Raw genomic sequence first — 25,720 nt, forward strand, 5'->3', positions numbered from 1 at the left:
TGGCCACAGGACTGGAAAAGGTCAGTTTTCATTCCAATCCCAAAGAAAGGCAATGCCAAAGAATGCTCAAACTACCGCACAATTGCACTCATCTCACACGCTAGTAAAGTAATGCTCAAAATTCTCCAAGCCAGGCTTCAGCAATATGTGAACCGTGAACTTCCTGATGTTCAAGCTGGTTTTAGAAAAGGCAGAGGAACCAGAGATCAAATTGCCAACATCCGCTGGATCATGGAAAAAGCAAGAGAGTTCCAGAAAAGCATCTATTTCTGCTTTATTGACTATGCCAAAGCCTTTGACTGTGTGGATCACAATAAACTGCGGAAAATTCTGAAAGAGATGGGAATACCATACCACCTGATCTGCCTCTTGAGAAATCTGTATGCAGGTCAGGAAGCAACAGTTAGAACTGGACATGGAACAACAGACTGGTTCCAAATAGGAAAAGGAGTTTGTCAAGGCTGTATATTATCACCCTGTTTATTTAACTTCTATGCAGAGTACATCATGAGAAACGCTGGACTGGAAGAAATACAAGCTGGAATCAAGATTGCCGGGAGAAATATCAATAACCTCAGATATGCAGATGACACCACCCTTATGGCAGAAAGTGAAGAGGAACTCAAAAGCCTCTTGATGAAAGTGAAAGTGGAGAGTGAAAAAGTTGGCTTAAAGCTCAATATTCAGAAAACAAAGATCATGGCATCCAGTCACATCACTTCATGGGAAATCGATGGGGAAACAGTGGAAACAGTGTCAGACTTTATTTTTCTGGGCTCCAAAATCACTACACATGGTGACTGCAGCCATGAAATTAAAAGACGCTTACTCCTTGGAAGGAAAGTTATGACCAACCTAGACAGCATATGCAAAAGCAGAGACATTACTTTGCCAACAAAGGTGTGTCTAGTCAAGGCTACGTTTTTTCCTGTGGTCATGTATGGATGTGAGAGTTGGACTGTGAAGAAGGCTGAGCGCCGAAGAATTGATCCTTTTGAACTATGGTGTTGGAGAAGACTCTTGAGAGTCCCTTGGACCGCAAGGAGATCCAACCAGTCCATTCTGAAGGAGATCAGCCCTGGGATTTCTTTGGAAGGAATGATGCTAAAGCTGAAACTCCAGTACTTTTGGCCACCTCATGCGAAGAGTTGACTCATTGGAAAAGACTCTGATGCTGGGAGGGATTGGGGGCAAGAGGAGAATGGGACGACAGAGGATGAGATGGCTGGATGGCATCGCTGACTCAATGGACGTGAGTCTGAGTGAACTCCGGGAGTTGGTGATGGACAGGGTGGCCTGGAGTGCTGTGATTCATGGGGTCGCAAAGAGTCGGACACAACTGAGCGATTGATCTGATCTGATCTTATCTGATAATTACTAACATTTTCTGCTCTCACTCTGTTGGTATGTGTGCGTCTTTAGAGATCTTAGTCCTAAATATTCATAGGACTACAGTCATAAATAGTCCCTGTGTTTGAGAGAAACCAAACCCTAACTGCCTATCATAATAGGTAGAATTTGCTGTTGTTGTTTAGTCACTAAGTAGTGTCTGACTCTTTTGCAAACCCATGGACTAGGCCGGCAGGCTCCTTTGTCCAAGGAATTTTCCAGGCAAGAATACCAGAGTGGGTTGCCATTTCTTTCTTCAGGGGATCTTCCCAATCCAGCTCACTGAAGTTAGAGAAAGCCTATGTGCAGCAACAAAGACCCACCACAGCCAATAAATAAATAATTTTTTTTTACAGGCAATGGAGAAGCTGCTCTAGGATGAAGATGATGATAACAATTAAACACCTTCCTATGGAAGACAATGTATGCCTGACACTGTTTTAAGTCCATTACATAAAACAACTCATTTAATTTAATCCTCACAACCCTGGCAGTTAGGTACTTTACAGATAACAAAACTGAGGTAGGGAGAGGTGAAATAACTTGCCCAGTTATACGGTAAGCAGTAGAGCTGGGGGAAATGTTAGAAGTCTTAAGAGTCCACATTCAGTCACTACACCAAAGTGTATCCTACTGAATACTCACAGTTGAAAAGTAATGCAAAAATTACCCTGTAAACAGAAGCTAGGTTCCTTGCTTTTCTCAGTTTTGAGGGAAGGCAAGAATAATTTGTATCTAAAGCAAAAATATATTTCCTTAATTTGACCTTAAGATAATTAGAAAGTCACAGGATATCAGTGTCATATAGATTTCTCTCATTTCTAAACTCTTACATTTGCTAAGAAGACATAAGTCCACTGAGCTTAAATCAATGTCAAAAGTCATACATGATTAAGTGGTAGATTTAGAGGAAGCATTCTAAATATGTTTAAAATGATAACATTATTGAGCTCCTTCTATATATTCACAACTGTGATAAATGCTTTACTGTGGTAATCTGTATAATCCTCACAATAACACTCAGAAAGAGATATTCCAATTTGCAGTTTATAAGACAGAAAATGGTGGCTTAAGAGGTTAAATAACTGCCAGAGGTCAAAGGAACATTAAATAGCAAAGCTGGAATTTGAACTAAGGTTTAATTCCATACCCTCAGATCATGATAACTAAACTATATTCCATTTTTCCACACTGCTATCTCAAGACAAATTTCTAGGTAATTTAAAATATTTAAGTTTTAGTAAAAACAGGGGGAAAAATCATCTGTGAACCAAGACAAATAGGCCTTTGTTACTGGATTAAGCTAAACTTTTCCTTTTTCTTTTTGTAAGAAGTGCTAAGCATCAGGAATGTAAGTTATGTGTGTATGTGTTTCCCCCTGTTTAAGGTAGGAGCTTAGTAAAAGAACACCTTTAGAAAAGATAACAATTATATCTCATGAAATATAGAAACAGAATCTCCTGACAATTAATCACCCAGTGCAAACCTATAGGCTGTTTCTGACAGATTCAAGAACTCTGCCTGAATTGTTGGATAGGATGTGCCTGGGCTGGCTTATGAAAAGAAATTCTATGTTTAAAACCTTTGAAGGTATTTTACCATATATTTACACATACAGACAGGCAAACCTCAGAGATATTGCAGGTTGGGATCCAGACCACCACAATAAAGTGAATATTGCAATAAGGTGAATCACAGATTTTTTGGTCTCCTAGTGCATATAAAGTTATAGCATTATGTCTAAAAAACCAATGTACATACCTTCATTTAAAAATACTTTATTGTATTTGTAACCTTAAAAAAAGGTTACATCATTTGAGTCTTCTGCAAGTCACAATATTTTTGCTGGTGGAGGGTCCTGCCTTGATGTTGATGACTGCTGACTTATCAGGGTGGATGCTAAAGGTTGAGGTGGCTGTGGCAATGTCTTAAAATAAGACAATGAAGTCTGCCACATCAATTGATTCTTTCAATTGGATACTGTAGGGTTATTATTTGCCCTAATTTCAATATTGTGTCTCAGGGAACAGGAAAGTCCAAGGAGAGGGAGAGAGATGGGAAGAGCCAATTGGTGGAGCAATCAGAACACACAATCCTGTTAACTGGCTATACCCCAATACAAAATGTTTTTGGTGTTAAAAAATAAACAAATAAAAATTTTAAAAAATCACTGATCACAGATTACCATAACAAGTTTAATAACAATGAAGAAGCTTAAAATATTGTGAGAATTACCAAAATATAACAGAGAGAAATGTAGTGCGTAAATACTGTTGGAAAAATTGTGCTTATAGACTCACAGGATAACAAACCTATTTGTAAAAAATGCAATGTTTGCAAAGCATAAAAAAAGCACAACAAAATGAGGTATGCCTGTACTTATGTGTGTGTGTACACACATACTGCAAATGTATTTTTTAATATATATGTGTGCATATATATTGGAGAAGGCAATGGCACCCCAGTCCAGTACTCTTGCCTGGAAAATCCCATGGACGGAGGAGCCTGGTAGGCTGCAGACCATGGGGTCGCGAAGAGTCGGACATGACTGAGCGACTTCACTTTCACTTTTCCCTTTCATGCATTGGAGAAGGAAATGGCAACCCACTCCAGTGTTCTTGCCTGGAGAATCCCAGGGACGGCAGAGCCTGGTGGGCCGCCGTCTATGGGGTCGCACAGAGTCGGACACGACTGAAGCGACTTAGCAGCAGCAGCAGCAGCAGCAGTGCGTATATATACACATGTATGTATTTATGTATGTATGTATTTGGCTCCTATGTATGGAACTGCAGAACTCACTATACTGCTGAAAAATGCAGAGAAATGAAAGAGGCCTTCCCTTGCAGCATCAGGGAGCTATCTATCATTTAACAGAGACACTTTCTGTTTTGAAGCAGTTGGGAAATAATGATTTCCAACCCAAATACTTAGTTTGGCAAGATAGTGCTATGTTGATAGATGCTTTTATAACTACCTTTATTCCACCTTAAATATCAATATAAAAGAGACACAATTTTTTATCCCAACTTTTTTTTTTTTTTAAAGATTTGGGAGACTAGGAGGAGAGGAAAGGGAAGGGAAATAGAACCACAACAGCTGGACAAGAGGTTAGCATAGCTCTAACAGATGTGACTGTATCATTTCAAATCCTACTCTGAAGGTGGAGGAGGACAGAGATCTCTGTATGAAAAAAAGAAAAAATAGAATTCTAGGCAAATATTACAAACTGTTAAAGAGTTCGAAAGTTGCAACTAAAGTCCACCACATTCTCTAAGAAAGCATTAAAAAAATCATATAGATCATGAATTAACACTTGGATATTAAAATTAATAGGACCACAGATATAAAAGTTCTCAAATAGATAATTCTGCTTTAATGGTTTAAACAATGAATGAATTTTGTTTTTTATTACTTGATATTGCTCCTTGATGTCAGTTCAGTATCTTCATCTGCTTTTTGGGGGTTAGTTTTCCTTTTTGGTCTAACAAAAAAGATTTCCTTTAGAAAAAGCAAGCAATGTCCTCACCTGGTTTCAGTGTGATGGTAAGAACTGACATTTAGACTAGATGGTACGCTTTCACCTACTTTATGTTTTTATCAGGCCAACTAGCCTTCTTATTGAGCAGCACTCCCTTCAAACCAACATCACTCTGCCAACATGGAACATAGCATTACAACTGTCCTCACCCTGGGAAAATTCAATTTTGACTCTATTTTCTTTTTTCTATCATGGTTTAAACACACTCACATACCTCTTATCTACCAAAAACCCTTGTTCATTACCTCATCCTAGCTACTGCCCAAACTCTTTCTTCCCCATGCATAGTTAAAGAGTGAAGCAATAGCTGTCTCTAGTTACTCATCTGTCACTCTTTTCTCAGTTGACTCCAATCTGTTCCTATCACACCACAAAAAGGACCCTGATTAAGATAATCAACGACTAAATGTCATTAATGTTAAATTAAAAAACAAATACTTTATCTACCCATATCCTGTCTAAACATTCAGCAGGGTCTGAAAAGCTAAATTACTCTTTTGTTCTTAAAACACGTCTCTCCTGGCTTTTGACACTCCACACGATACCTCTCAGAAATCCAGATGTTCTTACTCAGCCATGCCTGTTGACTGGTTCTTCTCCCTCTACCTAAACTTAAAGACTGAAGTTCCTCAGAACTTACACTTAATCTTCTCTTCCTTCTCTTCACTTTCCCATTCATTCTTTTGACTTCAGTTATCATCTATAGACAAATGATTCCCCAAATCTAAATGGCAGGCCTACATTTCTCCTCTGAGCTCCAGGCTTCTGTGTCAAACTTTCTAACTGACATCTCTACTTGGATGTCACAAAGGTATATCCATACAAACATACCCAACATAATTCATAATTTTCATTTCCAAGCTGACAATATTTCCATGATTCCTATTCTCAGTAAAAAGCCTTTCCACCAACCCAAGCAAGAGACATAGGAACTATGTCTCTTCTTTCTCATTTCCCACTTTCAAAACCACCAGATTCTGTGGATTCTAACTTTGGTCCATTCTCAGTGTTTGAGAGACTTTCCATGGTTATCCTTGCAGCCCATTCTTGGATTTCAAAGATTGGTCATAACAGAGTGCTGGATTGATGAAATGATTTTTCAAAGCAAACGGGATGACTGTCAGCCATCCTGCAATCACATTCTTAACACCATCAATTGTTTCCCACTGTCCTTGAAATAAAGAACACACTATCCTCTCTCCAGCCTTGATGTCTTTTCAAATGCTGAGCCCTTTGAATAGTATGATCGTCTGCACCCCACTTTTTCTTTTTCTGGCTAATAGCCTATTCATTCTTTAGATTCAGCTTAGAAATCAGCAACTCATGGGAGCCTTCCCTAACCTTCCAGACTAAGTTAGAATCCCTCTCCTGCATGCTTTCACAGCACTTAGTATTTATTCAAAGCACTCTGAATATCTACAATTATTTTCTTAAATATTTAAAATTATTTTTAAAATAGAAATACTTAATAAGAGATGCTTATTTGGATTCTCTGAGACTTATTTTCTTCATTTCTAAGACATGGTTATTTTATTACCTCTCAGAGGTGTTCTAAGGATGAAATAACGTATATTAAATCTAATATTATAATTTTGGTGTATAACATGTACTAACCGAAATGGAAGTTATCATTATCAAGAAATGTTTGGCTTTGTGCACTCATTTGTTTAAGATTTTGTCATTTCATTGCATTCTGTTTTGCATGGTTTCTACAAGTAATCAGCAGAATTATCATGTTAATCTGTATATAAAATCACTTTTTCTCTAGCTGCTTTTAAGATTTTTCTCTTTATCATGAATTTCATACAATTTAATCATGGTGTGCCTTGTGCAATTTTCTTTATGTATATTCTGCTTGGGGTTTATTAAAATATATATTTTATCAAATTTGGAAATTTTTGTGACCATTATTTTATCAAATAATTTTCTGCCTCAATCTCTCTGATTTCTTTTTAAGTTCTCTGATTATATGATATCATCCCACAGGTTACTGAGGCTATATTTTTTTCCATGACCAGACCCCTGCTCTGTATTGTTTTCTTTTTGCGCTTCAGTTTGGACAGTTTTATTGCTATGTAGTATCTAATCTGTTGATAAGTCCAATCAGTGAATCTTTACTTTGGATACTACATATTCCAGCTTTAGAATTTTCACTTGATTTATTTCATACCTTCCATGTATCTCCTCTTAATTATGTTTTCCTTTAAACTTTTAAATAGATTTATAATAGCTGCTTTACAGTTCCTTAAGTTTATCATCCCTGTTAGCTTGGTGTATTTTCTATTGAATGCTTTCCTTCTGATTATTCAGTTTTCTTATTAAAAAGACATAAGGTGAGACTGATGATAGAGGAGATGCTACTGAAAGCCTGAAGAGAGAGAACATACTAGACTATTGCCTAGGAGAGTGAAAAAATAAACAGATTAGGAGGAAATGATATGATCTGGGAAACCACAGCTTACTTTCAGGAGCTTCAATGAAATGTTTAGATTTTTTTGAGAAGGAGGTTCTGAAATGACAGATAAAGCATCTGATTATTTTAAGTAATTTCTATAATTAAGTAATTTTCAGTAAGAAACTCAAAAGAACTCAAAAGTAAATATAAGAAAGTACGATCACTGCATATAAATGGTATTGCCATTACATCTCTAGGTGCCTAGCCAAATAGAATATAGGGGCTGCCTTCTTAGAATCTTCATGATAAGATTTAATTTATTGAATCTCTGTTGGCCTAGACTCAGACTAAGAACTCTAGTTGCACAAAATGTTTTAGGGCCTTTAATGATCCCCTGACCCCTAATCAAACTTCTGCCAGATCTCTGCTAAAAGGGTATTACCTCTAGTCCTTCTTTTACAAATCCAGGAAGCAAATCATTATCAGTTTGGATTTTAATTCAAACTTGCCTAGAAATTTCAAGAACTTTAAAAGGAAATAACTTGGAGAAGTACCAAATAAACAGTAACAAAAATGCGCTCTACTTGGCCTTTATCTTGAAGCAGAACATTCTCTTGGCTCCAGTCTCCTCAGTTCATGGATCTATCTGGTCTCATCCTCTCTCTCTCTACCCATCTCCCCTCACCCTGGCCATGTGAAGAAAGAATTAATTGGAAAGACTTATTGAAACTTATTCTTTCTTATAAATCTTCTCCCCAATGATCTGCATACAAAAAGCAACATTAAATAATCTATGATGGTGGTTTAGTCGCTAAATCATGTCCAACTCTTGCAACCCCAGTAGGTAGCCTGCCAGGCTCCTCTATCTCTGAGATTTTCCAGGCAAGAATACTAGAGTGGGTTTCCATTTCCTTCTCCAGGGGATCTTCCCGACCCAGGAATTGAACCTGGTCTCCTGCATTGCAGGCAGATTCTTTACCAACTGAGCTACAAGTAAAGATTAAATAATCTATAAGCATAATAAATTAGGAGATTGTAAGAAGTAATTGGAACAGCTCTAAAACTTGGGGGCTTGCTTTTTGCTCTAACCTTTGTCACAGAAGAAACATTCAGATGTGATTGTGAGGCAAGTCCTTTGACAACACTATAAAAATAACATCCTCTTGAAAAGATACCCCTTTAATCGAAAGATTAAAACCATGCATAGCTGTTTTGCCAGTAACATTATAAAACACAGAGCAACTTCATACCAGAATACTAGTGCTTGAGAACTTTTGTTGTCTGAAAATAACAGCTTTCAGAGCAAGGAGAAACATGTGCTAAAGCCATCCTGGAGCCTTGACAGAGAATTTTAAATTTAAAATAACAGACACACAAGAAAGTGTTATATGTTAGAGTCATTCCTGTAATAATATTCTAACTTATTTTACCAGATCTAGAGAAGTGAAGAAATATTCTGATATCCTATTAGCTCAGGAAAAATTGTATTTTCTACAAAAAGTAGGACACAATTGAGACTAGTAAAAAGTAAGTAAAAGCTGGAAACGACCTCTGACTCAGGACTCTTTAGCTCTGAAGCATGAGATTTCCATTCTGATTACATCTTCAGCGTCAAAGATCATCATCCATTTAAACTCTGACAATGATAACAGTAAAACTTGAGGTCAGAGCTGCCCAGTAGAAATGGAGTGTGAGCCACAGATGCAATATACTTTAAAATTTTCTAGTAGCTACATTTTAAAAGTTTTCAAAAAAGGAAAACTTCCTTTTAATAATAAATTTTATTTAATACAATACAATATTTATCTATATGTCAATATAAAGTATTATTTAAATGTCATAAAATTATTAAAGAAATAGTTTACTTTTTTATATAAAGCCTTTGAAATCTGAAGTATATTTTATATTTAAAGCACTTCTTGATTTGGATAAGTCACATTTCAAGTGCGTAACAGCCACACGTGGCCAGTAGCTACCAAACTGGTCCGGCAGTTCTAGGCTTTGTGGAGACCTTCACTGAAGAAACCATTCTCAAATGCAAACTAAACTGTCAGAACACTGGATAAATTACCCTTAAGGAAGCATTATCAGTCCCATCAACTGCCGTCACAAGAGAGCATCTTTCTCTCCAAAAGACTTTTGCTTATTGTCACTAATAATAATTTAAAAATGTGTAAATTCATTTAAAAAATGAACCATTATCGGCTGAAAAATACTTAGCTCATTAATAACAACAATGAAAGAATCATTTCTAAATTTCACTAGAAAATAGAACCTGTGACAATAGAGGCGTTTTCCAAGTAAAATTTCAATTTGTTGTTCAGTTACGCTGAACTCTTGTTTAGATTTCTACTAGAGGCACAAATTGTTAGAAAATGAAATAATCCTGTAAACCATTTAGATTTCACTTGTTAAGAGAAGGGTGTAATAGAATGGTACTGTTCCAATGACACTGAGTCCTAAATTCTTGTCATAGACTTTTAGCAGAAATTCAAGATTTCAACTCATTCGAGTTCAGAGATATGAAAAATGTCTATTAATTAGAATTTTATATTCATTTTAAGAAATGGAGCTAAAGTCTTCTTGGTAAGTACTACTAGAAATATTATGTATATGTGTATGTATGTATGTTTAAATAAATACACACAAACACCACACAAAGAAGTAAAGTTTTGTGTCTTATTTATATTTTAACTGTCTGAAATAGATATTATGTTTATTTATATTTATATATGTGCACATTATGGATATAGATATTATCCATAGGAATTAAAATATGAAAGAAATTATGTAAATTAGTTATCCCACATTTAGCATTGACGTATCACACTAAGTGGCAATGTGGAAATGGGTGGTTAATTCATTGTTGTCACAGATTTTGATGTTTGAATGCAGTGAAGGCCACAGCTGACCAGTTCCTATCCTCTGCTGCTGCTGCTAAGTCGCTTCAGTCGTGTCTGACTCTGTGCGACCCCATAGACGGCAGCCCACCAGGCTCCCCCGTCCCTGGGATTCTCCAGGCAAGAACACTGGAGTGGGTTGCCATTTCCTTCTCCAATGCATGAAAGTGAAAAGTGAAAGTGAAGTCGCTCAGTCATGTCTGACTCTTCGCGACCCCATGGACTGCAGCCTACCAGGCTCCTCTGCCCATGGGATTTTCCAGGCAAGAGTACTGGAATGGGGTGCCATTGCCTTCTCCGGTTCCTACCCTCTAGCACATAAAAATTAAAATACAAAACAACTTCCAATATTACTGTTCCTTCCAATTCCCACTCAATTTATTTTAACTTCATCCCTTAATGCTAAAATTTTATAAATTGCTATACCAAAACTATTCCCATTCCCAAATTCCTGAAGTTAGAAGCAGCAGAAAATAAAAGGTAGGCCTGTGTGTATAAAACTGCTGTTAGGCAAATATCCTGCGTTAGAAGGCAAAATTAATTAATTAGCTAACCAAACAAATATTTATGTCTGGAACTGGATTTATCAAAAATAAGCAATATCATCCATACCTTAAAAAAGCTTACAGAGTGGAAATGACAGGTAAACACATAAGTTCATGATGAGACCCCTTAGATTCAAAAAGTTTGTTCTTAAAGGTAAAACTTGTATAACTTTCCTAAACAAAATAATCATAACAAAACCTCTAAACCTTTCAACCTATACAGAGATGGGATTCACTTCAGCTCAATCAATAGAATTCTCTTTGTTCTTGTATCAGATGCCCACTTTTATTATACCTGCACCCAATCTCAGCACAAATAGCAAGTGAATTTCTTCATTTCCCCAGTTTCATATTTTCTGTAAGATTCACTATTGTACTTGACAAGCAGGTTGCTAAAGAGAACTAAAATTTCTTAGGGAAAAAAACTGAAAGAGGAATCTTAAACTAAAATCCCCAATACACTATCCTGTTTTTGCACTCCTTCTTCTCTTTTCTGAAACAAAAATACTTGAAATACACTTCCTCAAGTACTTGCCCACATGGCCGTCCTCTTAAAACACAGGACTTCAAATTTTATTATCTTGGGCAGAAGTAGTCTGATAATATCGACTCAGATTTGATCCTAAATCCCAGGGAGCTGTTGATGACCTATGCAGCCACAGCTGGGAGTTGTTAAACCATTTCCTTCTCAGTGAATAATTCTGAAATGGGTTTATTGTCTAATATTAACCAAATGGGGAAGTAAAGAAAGAAAGAAAGAAAAAATAACCTGTAAATGCTGAAGAGCCATATGCTGTATCACAGGATACCTTGTTTCACTTATTTTTAAACACCTCGTATTTGATTATACAGTATTCTTTAAAATTGTGTTATGTCTGAGAATAGCCAGGAACAAGCATTCACGTTTCAAGATAAAAGTTCTGGTGTGGGTGGGAGGGTATGACACACAGTCATTTAGTACATCCTCCACACGTACACTCAAGATTACCGTTCACTTCAACTGTCTATAAAGTTTTTCCTTAAAAAAACTTTTTTTTTCCTTTTTTAACCAAGAGAATTTCTCCTCTATGTATACATCTAAAAATAAAGTTGTTGAATCCAAATGAGAGATGGTCTCTCCTTCCTGAAATTCGCCAAGATAATTTTAAAACATGACTGAGTTCTAAACAATGAGCAAAACTAAATATAGTCTTAACACTGCAACTTAATTCTCAACTTTGCCAATACCCCTTGCAATCATCAGGCTGACTTCTCTCCTGGGTTCTATCAACATCTTGGTTTCCTTTCACCGCCCTCCACTTCTCTGACAGTGTGACTTGTGCTAAGGAAGTTGCTGATGAGAAATCTGACCCCACATCCTTTGAGAAGACATTCATTCATTTCAGCTATTATGCAGCCAAGAATGGCTCAGGATTTATAAATCGGAAGGAAGATGGGACGGGGATTATAATTGACATTTAAACTGAAAGTTTATTATGATTCTCCTTTTATACAGAAGGAAGTTTAAAATAAATTAAAAGCCATACAATTAGTAAATAGCAACGTAATACCCATTCAGTTTATTTTAAAAATAAAGATGACTGATTTCTGTGAATATAAAAATTACACATAGATTGTAAGCAATTTTGACACAACACTGATTTACATTAACTAGAAAATAAACATGAATTTGAGCAAACTCTGGGAGATAGTGGAGGACAGAAGAGCCTGGCATGCTGCAGTCCATGGGGTCACAAAGAGTCAGATATGACCCAGTGACCGAACGACAACAACAAAAAATTACCAAATTGATGGCTTTGTTAATATTTTGGGGAGCAATTTTCCAGACCATTGTAATGTATGCTGTTTCACATAAAGTTGTGCTATTTATGACTGTTTTATAACCTACCTTTATTTCCCAGTAATTATAGTGTATGGATTTCTTTTACTGCTAATACATATAGTACATATCACCATTTTAATAGCTGCTCATTATTTTGTTACATACATACAGCACATATGTAATATTCAATTCTCAAAACTACTCTTAAGATAGATGGGTACCATTAGTCTTATTTAGAGATTCAATCTATAAAAATCCTACAATGAACATTTTACACTAACAGTGTGGACTGCTTATTATATCCTGGATAAATTCCTAGTAGGACAAAAGGGGAATACTGAAGGTTTTTTTGTTATATATTAACTACCTTTTAGAAAGTTTATGCTAATTTATGCTCACATGCACTTTAATCTATATATATTTTCAAAAGTATAATATGGAAATATATGATACTGAAAAAAATGTAGAATGCCATCTAGAAATGCTCAAGAAAAACCTGTCATGACACTGTGCTGCCTATATGTATTCTTCTGCTATCTTGGAACATGAAATTCAGGGCCCTAAATGTCTGCTACACAATTACCAAATTAAAAACAATCTATTTTGCTGAAAAGCCTTTCTCCTTTATTCTTGCATTATTAGGATATCATACAGTTTAAAAGAAAAAAAGGGGGGGGGTGCGAGGGGACACACCCAGGGTTCTTAGAGACCTTATGCATTTCAGGAGTGAACTAAAGAACAAGGAATAATAAGCCAGACTGGAACTAGGGCAGACCTAAGAGCCTCCACATTAGTAGCCTCAATGGCCCCCAAAAGAGCCCCTCTGACATTAGAATGCTTGTTTCATCTTGTTACACTATTTGAGCATCCTAATTAGAGATGCATTCAGGCAATAAATATACCTGGAGGCAGAGAATGCAGATTAGGAATTTTCTTTGGTGGGTGTTGAGGCAAAATAGGAAAACCTGTAATATCTGGATTGCGGCAAGTTAAAAGGTGGGACGCACTGTGATGTACGTAGTAGGAAAAACATGGGCTTTCAAAACAGACTAGGCAATCATTTCACAATATATACAGAAATCACATCATGAGAAATGCTGGGCTGGAGGAAGCACAAGCTGGAATCAAGATTACTGGGAGAAATATCAATAAACTCAGATATGCAGATGACACCACTCTTATGGCAGAAAGTGAAGAAGAACTAAAGAGCCTCTTGATGAGAGTGAAAGAGGAGAGTGAACAAGTTGGCTTAAAGCTCAACATTCAGAAAACGAAGATCATGGTATCCAGTCCCGTCACTTCATGGCAAATAGATGGGGAAACAGTGGAAGCAGTGGCTGACTTTATTTTTTGGGGCCCCAAAATCACTGCAGATGATGACAGCAGCCATGAAATTAAAATATGCTTACTCCTTGGAAGGAAAGTTATGACCAACCTAGATAGCATATTCAAAAGCAGAGACATTACTTTGCCAACAAAGGTGTGTCTAGTCAAGTCTATGGTTTTTACAGTAGTCATGTATGGATGTGAGAGTTGGATTATAAAGAAAGCTGAGCACCGAAGAATTGATGCTTTTGAACTGTGGTGTTGGAGAAGACTCTTGAGAGTCCCTTGGACTGCAAGGAGATCCAACCAGTCCATCCTAAACAAGATCAGTCCTGGGTGTTCATTGGAAAGACTGATGTTGAAGCTAAAACTCCAATACTTTGGCCATGTGATGCGAAGAGCTGACTCATTTGAAAAGAGCCTGACGCTGGGAAAGATTGAAGGCAGGAGGAGAAGGGGACAACAGAGGATGAGATGGTTGGATGGCATCACCAACTCAATGGACATGGGTTTGGATAGACTCCGGGAGTTGGTGATGGACAGGAAGGCCTAGTGTGCTGCAGTTCATGGGGTTGCAAAGAGTCGGACACGATTGAGTGACTGAACTGAACTGAACAGATATCGAATCATTATATTGTATACCTAAAACAAAATGTTATAAGTCAGTTGTATCTCAGTTAAAAGAAAAGGGCTTAAACAATTTCAGGCAAACAGTGGGCAGATTATAACAAGATCACATCTATTCATTCTGGGAGTGGGACTTGGAAGTAACTTATGAGCACTTAGATTTTCACACATAAAACTCCCACACAGGTGATACTACGGAGATCTTGATCTCTTAAACTCATATAGCAAAAGCAGAACGTAACTTTTTTTAGCTTTACAATTATTTCATTCTGTGGTTTGTTTCTCTGGATAGTTTTCTTCTCTTTTTTTTTGCGGGGGGGGGGAGGTTAGGGTTTGGGAAAACAGAGTTGGGATATGAATACAATTTTTAAAATGACTCACTATATTTCCCAGGATGTATGTATAAATAATTAGATAGAAAGTTGTGGCAGGCAGAATAATGGCCCCTCAAAATGTACATATCCTAATCTATCTAACCTATGAATATATGTGAGGCAATATGGCAAAGATGAGTTAAGGTGGCAAATGGAAATAAATTTGCTACCCAGACACCTTTAAAGTAGGAGATTTCTCTGGATTATCCTGGTGAACCCAATATAATCCTGCTGCTGCTGCTGCTAAGTTGCTTCAGTTGCGTTCAACTCTGTGCGACCCCATAGACAGCAGCCCACCAGGCTCCCCCCCCGACTCTGTGCGACCCCACAGATGGCAGCCCACCAGGTTCCCCCATCCCTGGAATTCTAAGGGTCCTTAAAAGTGGAAGAGAGCATCAGAAGAGGGAACTGGGGAGATGGCAACATGAGAACTCAGCCTGCCTCTGGTGGTTTTGAAGATAAAGGAAAATGGGGATGAGTCAAGGAAAGCAAGCAGCACTTAAAAGACAGAAAATATAAGGAAATGGATTCTTCCTGGAGCCTCCAGAACATAATGTGTCTCACTGATACTGTGATCTTTGCCTAGTGAGACTGGTGTCAGGTTTCTGATCTACACAGCTGCAAGATAATAAATTCGTGCTGTTTTAAGCCATTAAAAAAAGGGGGGGATATTTTGCTCAGTCACTCAGTGTCTGACTGTTTGTGACCCCAGAGATTGTAGCCTGCCAGGCTCCTCTGTCCATGTAATTCTCCAGACAAGAATACTGGAGTGGGTTGCCATTTCCTTCTCCAGGGGATCTTCCTGAACCAGGGATTGAAGCTGCATCTCCAGTGTCTCATGCATTGCAGGTGGATTCTTTACCACTGAGCCACTGGGGAAAGTGAAAGTGAAAGTCACTCAGTCATGTCCGACTGTGACCCCATGGACTATACAGTCCATGAAATTCTCTAGGCCAGAATACTGGGGTGGGTAGCCTTTCCCTTCTCCAGGGGATCTTTGCAACCCAGGGATCGAACTCAGGTCTCCCGCATTGCAGGCAGATTCTTCGGCAGCAGAGCCACAAGGGAAGTCTGAGCCATTGGGGAAGACCTGAAGACAACTTTAGGGTCTGATTAAAGCATTAAAATACTTTATAGAAAAGTGGTCAAATCTGATATGTCAACTCTGTCTTAACTGGTTTAGCTCTAGACTGGATTTAATGTATGAAGTCATTACATATTTATTTCAATATCTAAAACAAGCAGGGATGAATGAGTATTATTTTTCAATTTTAATTTATTCCACAAGTTAATCAAAATAACACTAATATCTGACATAATTTTTATATCCACATAATATTAAGTTTTGGAAAATATATCTTAAAAAATAAGCAATTAACATCCAGCCAAAACAAATAATTTCAATAAGACCAATATTAATGCTATACTTTTAAATTCTTTCACATATTATAATTATGAACTCTGTCATAATCTGTTTCCTTTACTTACTTAAGTTTCCATTAATGGCAAAGACATTGTACTGATTGTTTAAAATTGATTTGTAACATTTGTGAAAAAATTTAAATCTGTTCTTGTAAACCGGTAAGAGCTAGTTCTAGCATATCATTGGGTCCAGCTCTAAATGCATCCAGATCAACACAAAATATTACCTAAAGAACACTTTTCAGTAACAATTACTGTGTAATGTAAATTTCTTTAAAACCCCATGAGATTTCATGGTTGCCGTGCATGGCATCACTTACTTAAAGCAAGAAATGAGATTTTATAAAGCTTCCCATAAGGAAAAGAACATGTTAAAGAAGATAAAAAGACAAGTTACAGACAGAGAGAAAACATTTTCAAGGCACATATTCAACAAAGAACTTATATTTAGGATACATAAAGAACTCTCAAAACATGACAGTAAAATAACAAAAAGTTCAACTAGAAAATGGGCAAAAGACATAAAGAGACATTTCACCATAGAGGAGATATTAAGGACAAATAAGCATATAAAAAAGTTAAATATCATTAGGCATTATGGAAATGCAAATTAAAACTACAATGAGATATCACTACAGAGTTATCAGAACACCAAATGCCAGTAAGGATATAGAAAACTTAGATTCTATACTTCCTGGTGGGAACATAAAATGGTATAGCCTTGCTGGGGTATAGTTTAGCAGTTTTTAAAGACAGATCACATGAAGCAGGCAGAACAGTGCATGCCTGGCTCCACTACCCCACCGCTGTCCATATCCTAATCCTTGGAACCTGGGAATATGAACCTTATCTAGCAAAAACAATTAAGGTTATGGTTGGAATTAGGGTTCCTGATGAATTGATTAAAAATGGGAGATTAACATTAGGTAAGGATTAAAAGTGGAGAGAGAGGTAAAGGAGAGTCAGTTAGAGGAGGACTGTGGCTATGGAAGAAAGGCAGAGAGATACAACTTGGCTACTGTGAAGATGGAGGCAGGGGCCAGAAGGCAAGGACATCAGGAGAAACTGGAAAAGGTAAGGGAAACAGATTCTCCCCTAAAGCCTCCAGAATGGACTGCAGCCCTGACATTTACCTTGACTTTAGCCAGTGAGATCATATTGGACTTCTAACCTACAGAACTGGAAGATGATAAATTTGTTATTTCAGTGGCTAGTCTTGTAATAATTTCTTACAGCCACAATAGAAAACTAATACATCATGTGACTGACCAACAGTAAACTTAGTCACAGGGAACTGAAAACTTTTGTTCACACAAAAATCTTTATATGGTTGTTTAAAGCAGTTTTACTTATTCATGAGAGCCCAAATCTGGAAATAACCTAAATGTCCTTGAACAGGTAAGTGGTTAAACAAACTCAGATATATCTATACAGTGGATTACTATTCAGCAATTAAACAGAAGTTATAACCATCAATACATACAATTTGGATGGGATATCAAGAATATAATGTTTACTGATAAAAGCCAATCTCCCATAATTACGTATTTGCTGTATGACTGTAGTTATATGACATTTTTGAAATGACAAAACTGTGGAGATGGACACCAACTTGTGACTGCCTTTCCTGATTTGCAATCAACAGGAAAGGTGACAGACAAAAAAGAAAGGAATAGGGGGATATTCAACTACAAAGGAGTATACAAAAGAATTCTTTGCAGTGATCCAAGATACAATGCTATATCTTGACTGCAGTAGTGATTACATGAATTTATAAATGGGGTCAAGAAGTATACCACAAACACACATTCAAGTACACAGAGGCAAAGGCACAAACACAAATGAGCGCATTCAAAAGCTGGTGAAAGCTAAATAAGACCTGTAGTCGAATTAACTACATATTAAAAGTCTAATTTTAATTTCTGAACTATTAATAAAAATAGTCTAATTAACTCTAATATACCAATGACAATATCCTGGTTTTAATATTCTTCTACAGTCATATGTATGACCAACCTAGATAGCATATTGAAAAGCAGAGACATTACTTTGCCAACAAAGGTCCGTCTAGTCAAGGCTATGGTTTTTCCAGTGGTCATGTATGAAGTCCAACTTCACAGAGTTGGACTGTGAAGAAAGCTGAGCGCCAAAGAATTGATCCTTTTGAACTGTGGTTTGGAGAAGACTCTTGAGAGTCCCTTGGACTGCAAGGAGATCCAACCAGTCCATTCTGAAGGAGATCAGTCCTGAGATTTCTTTGGAAGGAATGATGCTGAAGCTGAAACTCCAGTACTTTGGCCACCTCATGAGAAGAGTTGACTCATTGGCAAAGACTCTGATGCTGGGAGGGATTGGGGGCAGGAGCAGAAGTGGACGACAGAGGATGAGATGGCTGGATGGCATCACTGACTCGATGGCCGTGAGTTTGAGTGAACTCTGGGAGATGGTGATGGACAGGGAGGCCTGGCATGCTGCGATTCAGGGGGTCACACAGAGTTGGACACGACTGAGTGACTGAACTGAACTGAACTGACAGTCATATGAAACGTTATAATTGAGGGAGTTGGTGAAAGGTTCTGAGATTTCATGCCTTATAGAAATCGTATGGACCTAACAGAAGCAGAAGATATTAAGAAGAGGTGGCAAGAACACACACAAGAACTATATAAAAAAGATCTTCATGACCCAGATAACCACGATGGTGTGATCATGCACCTAGAGCCAGACATGCTGGAATACGAAGTCAAGTGGGCCTTAGGAAGCATCATCATGAACAAAGCTAGTGGAGGTGATAGAATTCCAGTTGAGTTATTTCAAATCCTAAAAGATGATGCTGTGACATCCTGCACTCAATATGCCAGCAAATTTGGAAAACTCAACTGTGGCCACAGGACTGGAAAAGATCAGTTTTCACTCCAATCCCAAAGAAAGGCAATGCCAAAGAATATTCAAACTACCACACAATTGCACTCATCTCATATGCTAGCAAAGTAATGCTCAAAATTCTCCAAGCCAGGCTTCAACAGCACGTGAACTGTGAACTTTCAGATGTTCAAGCTGGATTTAGAAAAGGCAGAGATCAAATTGCCAATATCCACCGTATCATCGAAAAAGCAAGAGAGTTCCAAACAAACATCTACTTCTACTTTATTGACTATGCTAAAGCCTTTGACTGTGTGGATCACAAAAAACTGTGGTAAATTCTTAAAGAGATGGTAATACAAGACCACCTGACCTGCCTCCTGAGAAATATGTATGCAGGTCAAGAAGCAACAGTTAGACCTGGAGATGGAACAACAGACTGGTTGCAAATCAGGAAAGGAGTATGTCAAGGTTGTATACTGTCACCCTGCTTATTTAATGTATATGTAGAGTACATTATGCGAAATGCCAGCTAGATGAAGTACAAACCGGAATCAAGACTGCCAGGAGAAATATCAATAACCTCAGACATGCAGGTGACACCACACTTATGGCAGAAAGTGAAGAGGAACTAAAAAGCCTCTTGATGAAAGTGAAAGAAGAGAGTGAAAAAGTTGGCTTAAAACTCAACATTCAGAAAACAAAGATTATGGCATCCAGTCCCATCACGTTACGGCAAATACATGGGGACACAATGGAAATAGTGAGAGACTTTATTTCCTTGGGCTCTAAAATCACTGCAGATGGTGACGACAGCCATGAAATTAAAAGACACTTGCTCCTTGGAAGAGAAGTTATGACCAACCTAAACAGTATATTAAGAAGCAGAGACGTTACTTTGCCAACAAAGGTCCATCTAGTCAAAGCTATGGTTTTTCCAGTAGTCTTGTATGGATGTGAGAGTTGGACTATGAAGAGAGGTGAGTGGTGAAGAATTGATGCTTTGGAACTGTGGTGTTGGAGAAGACTCTTGACAGTCTCTTGGACGGCAAGGAGATCCAAACAGTTAATCCTAAAGGAAATCAGTCCTGAATATTCATTGGAAGGCCTGATGCAAAATCTGAAACTCCAATACTTTGGCCACCTGATACAAAGAACTGACTCATTGGAAAAGACCTTGATGCTGGGAAAGACTTAAGGAAGAGAAAGGGATGACAGACAATGAGATGGTTGTATGGCATCACTGACTCATTGGACATGAGTTTGAGTAAGCTCTGGGAGTTGATGATGGACAGGGAAACCTAGCCTAGCATGCTGTAGCCCATGGGGTCGCAAAGAGTTGGACACGACTGAGTGACTGTACTGAATTGTCTTATTTTTATACCCACTGGATCATTTTTCTCTTTCCTCTTATTTTTAACTTTTTATTTTAACATAGTTATAGGCTTACAGACAACTGTAAGAAACAGTACATAGACTCCCATGAACCTTTCACCAACTCCCCCAGTGGTGGTGTTTCATATAACTGCAGAATACTACTAAAACCAGGATACTGTTACGGGTATAATAGTGTTAATTAGACTACACTTATTTGGGTTTCCCAAGTGGCGCTAATGGTAAAGAATCTGCCTGCCAATGCAGGAGACATAATAGACGCAAGTTTGATCCCTGGGTCGGGAAGATCCCCTGGAGAAGGGTATGGCCACCCACTCCAGTATTCTTGCCTGGAGAATCCCCATGGACAGAGGAGCCTGGCAGGCTACAGTCCAGAGGGTCACAAAGAGTCCGACATGACTAAGAAACTTATCAAGCAAGCATATATTGGTGGTTCACGCTAAAAGGTAATCACAGGAACATATAATAAAAAAGTTGATAGACCAATGCTCTCATGTGTTATTAGCCTATTGTTTTTAAACAGTGAAAAACAAAATGTAATATATATAGTATTCTGGCACAATATTAAGTCCAGAATATTACCCTAGCATTAAATAGTAAAAGCAAGAAATACTGAAATAAGTTTGGCAAACTGCTAAGTAGAAATATTTTGTTGAGGTTATAAGAACAAATGAAACTAAAAGTGAAACATAATTTTTGCTCATCAAGGTATCATTCTTCTATTACACATAGTTGAAAAACCCTGGAAATTAATTGGTGTGGGTGTTCAGCTGTGTCTAACTCTTCGCGACCCTGTGGACTGTAGCCTGCCAGGCTCCTCTGCCCATGGGGATTCTCCAGGCAAGAATACTGGAGTGGATTGCCGTGCCCTTCTCCAGGGGATCTTCCCGACAAGAAATCGAACTGGTATCTCCTGCATCGTGGACAGATTCTTTAGGCTGAGCCCCCAGGATAGCCTGAAAATTGGTAAAGATTAGCAAAATCAAGCTTCATATATTTGCAGACCACTTTGTTATCAGGCAAACAATCTCTTTATTTAATTAATGATTAGTGTTTTTATTTTCTTTCTTAAAAAAGTACAGTTTATGATTTTGGAGGGAATCTGGCAAATGTAGACTGCTGTTTGATATTAGCCAATCAACAGAGTTAAGTCATAAAGACTTTTATCTCTGAATTTGTCAGTTTTTGAGGTATTGTTCTATAGAGTAAGTTTAGAATTATTCATGGAAATTTGTCTTTGGTGAATTTACAGCAAGTGACTACCTGGCTTACAAAATATTTTAAGCACTGAAAGTCACACCCTCTAGTACCACGATGCTCACACTATAGCTATCCTGGGATTTCCTGATTTGGTAAAGAAAACAAGCTAGGAAAGATTAAATTTCAAATACATCTTTAATTTTTTTTGTTGTTCTTTAGTTCACTTTATTAAAGTTAACACACTGTTCTTTCATTGTTAATTCTTAAAAATCTTCCTCTCAGAATGCTCTGCTCTTCAACCTGTGCTTTTTCTTTTATTTAAAGTTTTACTTTGAAGGTAGAGCATTCACTACAAAAAATATGATTCAAAATCATGGAATGAGAAACTCATGTGAGGACACTGGATCTTTATTATTACACCGAAACTCAAAGCCCGTGATTTATTTACTTTTTTAAAGTAACTGACACCTTGTCACAGCTACCTTGCCTTGGAGAGGTTAAAAAGTTGTCCAAGTTCCAGACAGCAAAAGAGCAGACTCTAAACTGCCAACATGCAACGTGCTTGGACAAGCACTTTCTTTTTACAATGAAGAAACAGGCTTGCTTTTTCAATGCAACCAAATTCAAACAATGAAAGGAGCCACTCCAAACTATGAGCAGGGACAAACTGAGGGCCAAGCTTATGGTATGCACAGGAGCATTCCCAAATGGGCAACCCTGGGCAAACACAAGTTATCTCTTCAAATAAATGTTTTAACATGACACCTGCATTAGCCCCTCAGGTACCCACAGCTTTTTACCAGTGTGTTATCGGTATGTACTGAACAACAACACAAACTGCTATTTTGAACACGACATACCTTCAGGCTTTCAAGATGATGTACAATTAGAGTAGAGAAAATAAATGCACTTCCTCTCATAATTCTGAGTCCCATATGAAATGGCTATGGTAGAAAACAAATTAATACACAGAATGTGGACTTTTCTCTGGAACAGAATAATTGGTGACAATGTTTTATGTATTCATTTAATTAGGGCTGGTATGTACTAAAGAAAGTGAAAGTTGCTCAGTTGTGTCCGACTCTTTGCAACTCCATGGATAGTCCATGGAATTCTCCAGGACAGAATACTGGAGAGGGTAGCTGCTCCCTTTTCCAGGGGATCTTCCTGATCCAGAGATCGAACCCAGGTTTCCAAAACTGCAGGAGGATTCTTTACCAGCTAAGCCACCAGGGAAGACCAGTATGTACTAAGATCATGTATATTTAAGTTCATCTCATAAATAATCATAATGTGAATTGCTACATATCTCTCATTTCAAAGTCTGGAAAAGAGAAAAATCATTCTTGCTCCACATATCAATAAAAAGAGCGAGATATAAGGACAAAGAATCAAAAAAGTAGTTTTAAGGAAACTAAAGATATTTTTCATTTCTTTTGTTGTTGTTCGGTCACTAAGTTGTGTTCCACTCTGTGTGACCCCATGGATTATAACTGGGTTCCTCTGTCCATGGGGTTTTCCAGGAAAGACTACTGAACTGGATGAACCAGGCTAAATGTATGTATGTGGAAATAACTTTAAAAAATGTAGTGCAGAAGAAAACCAAAGCCTGGTTTAGGTAAATATTTCATACAAAATAAGGATCAGATCAGATCAGATCAGATCAGTCGCTCAGTCCTGTCCGACTCTTTGCGACCCCGTGAATCGCAGAACGCCAGGCCTCCCTGTCCATCACCAACTCCCGGAGTTCACTCAGACTCATGTCCATCGAGTCAGTGATGCCATCCAGCCATCTCATCCTCTGTCGTCCCCTTCTCCTCTTGCCCCCAATCCCTCCCAGCATCAGAGGCGTTTCCAATGAGTCACCTCTTCACATGAGGTGGCCAAAAGTACTGGAGTTTCAGCTTTAGCATCATTCCTTCCAAAGAAATCCCAGGGCTGATCTCCTTCAGAATGGACTGGTTGGATCTCCTTGCAGTCCAAGGGACTCTCAAGAGTCTTCTCCAACACCACAGTTCAAAAGCATCAATTCTTCGGCGCTCAGCCTTCTTCACAGTCCACCTCTCACATCCATACATGACCACAGGAAAAACCATAGCCTTGACTAGACAAACCTTTGTTGGCAAAGTAATGTCTCTGCTTTTGAATATGCTATTCTAGGCTGGTCATAACTTTTCTTCCAAGGAGTAAGCGTCTTTTAATTTCATGGCTGCAGTCACCATCTGTAGTAATTTTGGAGCCCAGAGAAAAATAAAGTCTGACACTGTTTCCACTGTTTCCCCATCAATTTCCCATGAAGTGAGATGGGATCAGATGCCGTGATCTTTGTTTTCTGAATGTTGAGCTTTAAGCCAACTTTTTCACTCTCCACTTTCACTTTCATCAAGAGGCTTTTGAGTTCCTCTTCACTTTCTGCCATAAGGGTGGTGCCATCTGCATATCTAAGGTTATTGATATTTCTCCCGGAAATCTTGATTCCAGCTTGTGTTTCTTCCAGTCCAGCGTTTCTCATGATATACTCTGCATAGAAGTTAAATAAATGGTGACAATATACAGCCTTGACGTACTCCTTTTCCTATTTGGAACCAGTCTGTTGTTCCATGTCCAGTTCTAACTGTTGCTTCCTGACCTGCATACAAATTTCTCAAGAGGCAGATCAGGTGGTCTGGTATTCCCATCTCTTTCAGAATTTTCCACAGTTGATTGTGATCCACACAGTCAAAGGCTTTGGCATAGTCAATAAAGCAGAAGTAGATGTAGGTTGATATTTTATACACTCTGCCATGAGGATTGGTGGATCCATAAGTAGATTTGTAGGAAAGACAACAGATAAAACATTAGAAACCTGGGTATATCATTGAAAAAACATTCTGTATTTTATCTAGTGCTTATAAGATGACAAATTTAAAATTTTAATGTGGAAAACAATGTGACATTATCTATGTAGAGCTACATTTTAGTCTCTTAGTGTGTGTTAGTTGCTAAGTCATGCCCAACTCTGTGCAACCCCTTGGACTATAGCCTGCAAGGCTCCTCTGTCCATGGGATTCTCCAGGCAAGAATACCAGAGTGGGTTGCCATTCCCTATTCCAGGGGATCTTCCTGTCCTGGGGATCAAACCTGGGTGTCCCGTATTGCAGGCAGATTCTTTACCATGTGAGCGACCAGGAATAACAATTATGCTATTACTCATAATGAAAATTAGCGTCTCTGTGGGTCATCTAAATTCTCCAAGTTCAGTTTGTTTAAAAGTCCTTTTGTATAATAAACATTAACATTACTTTATATTTGATGTTTGGAGAGCTCAAAATTTGTATCTTTATATACCCGACCAGACTCTAGATTTATACCTGTCATCTATTTACTGATCCAGAATGTCTATCACTCACAGATGTCAGGGAATAGCCCTGACCTATAAGAGGAGGAGTAGCCCTGACATGGTGGGCTTCCCTGGTGGCTCAGATGGTAAAGAATCCATCTGCAATGCGGGAGACCTGGGTTCAATCCCTGGGTTGGGAAGATCCCCTGGAGAAGGGCATGGCAACCCACTCTCGTATTCTTGCCTGGAGAATCCCCATGGACAGAAGAGCCTGCAGGCTATAGTCCATTGTGTTTGTTGCAAAGAGTTGGACACGACTTCACGACTGAGCACAAGCTCTCACATTGAAGGCTTCCTCCCCACTCCAGGTTAAGCATGAGTTCTGTACACTGGGATTCAGGTTCACTTACTAAGACCATTTACGTTTATAAACAGGCTCAAGAGGAAGCCCCCAATACCCGATCTTCCCTTCTCCCACCCTTCACAGTGGCGCCACTACAATTTATGCCTTGAATCTACTAACACTAATTTCATGTTGCCCTTCACCTATGTTATGTCATACTAACACCAGAAGTCCCAGAATTCCAGTTTACCCCTCATGTCCTG

General features: G+C 38.1%; 1 protein-coding gene across 7 annotated transcripts in view; it reads right to left on the bottom strand.

Moving 5' to 3' along the window:
- Positions 1 to 25,720, bottom strand: part of SPATA5 (spermatogenesis associated 5) — a 331,976-nt gene that overhangs the window by 93,664 nt on the left and 212,592 nt on the right. Inside the window, exon 15 of one of the 7 annotated variants that reach the window (XM_024977593.2) lies at positions 21,972 to 24,573. The exons of the other annotated variants lie outside the window; for them this stretch is intronic. Within the exon in view, the coding sequence (XP_024833361.1) occupies positions 24,565 to 24,573 (9 nt within the window). The 3' untranslated portion in view covers positions 21,972 to 24,564. Of the gene's footprint in view, positions 1 to 21,971; positions 24,574 to 25,720 lie in introns of those variants that run through there. 7 annotated transcript variants of the gene reach the window in all.

The sequence above is a fragment of the Bos taurus genome, chromosome 17 (genome assembly GCF_002263795.3).
Source record: "Bos taurus isolate L1 Dominette 01449 registration number 42190680 breed Hereford chromosome 17, ARS-UCD2.0, whole genome shotgun sequence".
NCBI lineage: Eukaryota > Metazoa > Chordata > Mammalia > Artiodactyla > Bovidae > Bos > Bos taurus.